Here is a 2,105-nt window from a genome sequence, read left to right on the forward strand (position 1 = left end):
TTTATGGGTGGGCTAATGTGTAAGTACAATGTAAAAACCTTTATTTATATAATAAGTGTACCTAATGTTTCATTAAATTGTAAGAACAAAGAAATTAAGGACAATTCATATAAGATGTGACCTGTTATTATATATTTATACTAGCACACATGAACTATAGCAACTGATAATAATATTATAGTTTTTGATCCATACTACTTTAAAATTTTAACCCCAATTTGGGGTCAAATGTGGCCTAACCCAAGCATTGTTTTCATGGTGTCATTTAAATTTCATTGAATTAATTAACCTAATGTTCGTTCTGTTCATATTTTTAGTTGTTTGGTGTTTCCCAACCCAGCTCCTGGAGGCACAACAACAGTACATATTTTGCATGTCTCCCTTATCTGACGCATTAACCTCAGGTTTTGGAGTCTCTGCTGATGTTCTGATGAGCTGATTCAGGTGTGTTTGATTAAGGAGAGATTGTAAATGTGTACTGTTGGTGTGCGTTCAGGAACAGGCTTGGGAAACGCTGGTCTTGACTGTGTGTGTGTGTGTGTTTGTGAGGTTGTTTCTGAGTGTTTTCAGCCCTGATGGCGTTCGTAGTTCTCCTCTTCAGCTCTGATCTGAGGTAAGTCTGATTTTATTTGCCTGTGGGCTCTGTGGTTCATCTATATTGATACTCGTTTTCTATTTAAGTGTATGAGGCCGTATGCAAATGTTCGTCAACATGCAAAAACACAATCATCCAGTCGACCACTGCAGCTCTGGAGGAGTTTTAGACAGATTTGCATGAAGGCAATGCAACCCTCCTCACGCAAATGATAGATGATGATTACTGCGCAGACATCCTTACTTTAATTACACGATAAAACTTGCTGGATTTGTTATAGCACAAAGTTAGGTGAAATATGGACAAATTCAACCCTTAGGTTAACAAAGTGCCATTTAAATAAATGTTATTGAAAAATGGGTAAGGGTTTGTTCATATTTGACCCAACTCTGGGTTACAACAAGAGATATGTGGAAATCTTCAAAAATAAAACATAATTTTGGTGTAAAGCGGAATATATTTAGCAACACAATTTAAAGATGTTATAAATAAGATCATTTGTACAGGTATAGGAAAACATAAGACATTCTCAGATTGTTTTGATGAGGGCCTTAAGATTTACTATGCATTCAATTAAAATATTAATGTTTATTTTATTTTATGAGAATTGGTCAACATTTCTTCCACATTTTAAATTAAAATACTGTAATTTGGAGCATTTTTTGTGAAATATGGATCTAAATAGCACACGTTTTCATCAGGGTTGTTCTTCCAAACATTGCTTTAAGTGTTCTGAAGTAAAATAAATACCCTCACCGGCCACTTTATTAGGTACACCTTACTAGTACCAGGTTGGACTCCTTTTTGCCTTAATCCTTGGTGCTTTATGACATGGTGCGTTATCCTGCTGGAAGTAGCCATCAGAAGATGGAGACACTGTGCTCATAAAGGGATGGACATGGTCAGCAGCAATACTCAGGTAGGCTGTGGCCAGTGAGTGTATATTCAAGTATGAAGCATATTAGTATGTGTAAATGGACTCGCTCTATAATACAGCAGTTAGTCAGCACAGAAATGACAGCCAATCCAGAAGAATGCCATAAATAATGTGCACAGGATCCCACTATTGGCCTACGCAGTGATTAAACGCTCTTTAAAAAATCTCAAATACAGATTCATGATTAAAATATGATACAACATTTAATACATTGGCAAACAGCATTTAAGACTTTTTAATAATTTTTTAAAGACCTCTAAATTGATTTATCATTTTTTAATCATTTTTAAGACGCCTGCGGACACCCTGGAAAACTAAATATGCTCATTTGTCCCATATCATGCAGCCCTAACACACACACTGACCGAGGGATCCTTTGGGGCAGGGTCTCTCCACTGTTTCTCCTCTTTGTGTCGGGAGCCACTGCACTCCCCGAGTCACGCGGCCCTCACACATCGGTGTCCGGGGCCCCTGGGGTGGGACGCCCTGCCGGAGCCCGGTTTTTGGCTCCCACTGGGTGAAAGGTCACCGACGGGACGGAAGTGGGACTAAAGCCCATGGAAACGGTGGAGG

At 38.6% G+C, this 2,105-nt stretch overlaps 1 protein-coding gene across 1 annotated transcript in view; it reads right to left on the minus strand.

The window, feature by feature from the left end:
* Positions 1-1,716: 1,716 nt before the first annotated feature.
* The window catches only part of adgrl1.1 (adhesion G protein-coupled receptor L1.1), a 7,715-nt gene continuing 7,326 nt past the window's right edge, over positions 1,717-2,105 (minus strand). The window contains exon 6 of the mRNA XM_002660623.7: positions 1,717-2,105. This exon is cut by the window's right edge and continues 48 nt beyond it. Coding sequence (XP_002660669.2) covers positions 1,981-2,105 — 125 coding nt within the window. The 3' untranslated portion in view covers positions 1,717-1,980.

The sequence above is a fragment of the Danio rerio genome, chromosome 1 (genome assembly GCF_049306965.1).
Source record: "Danio rerio strain Tuebingen ecotype United States chromosome 1, GRCz12tu, whole genome shotgun sequence".
Classification (NCBI taxonomy): Eukaryota; Metazoa; Chordata; class Actinopteri; order Cypriniformes; family Danionidae; genus Danio; species Danio rerio.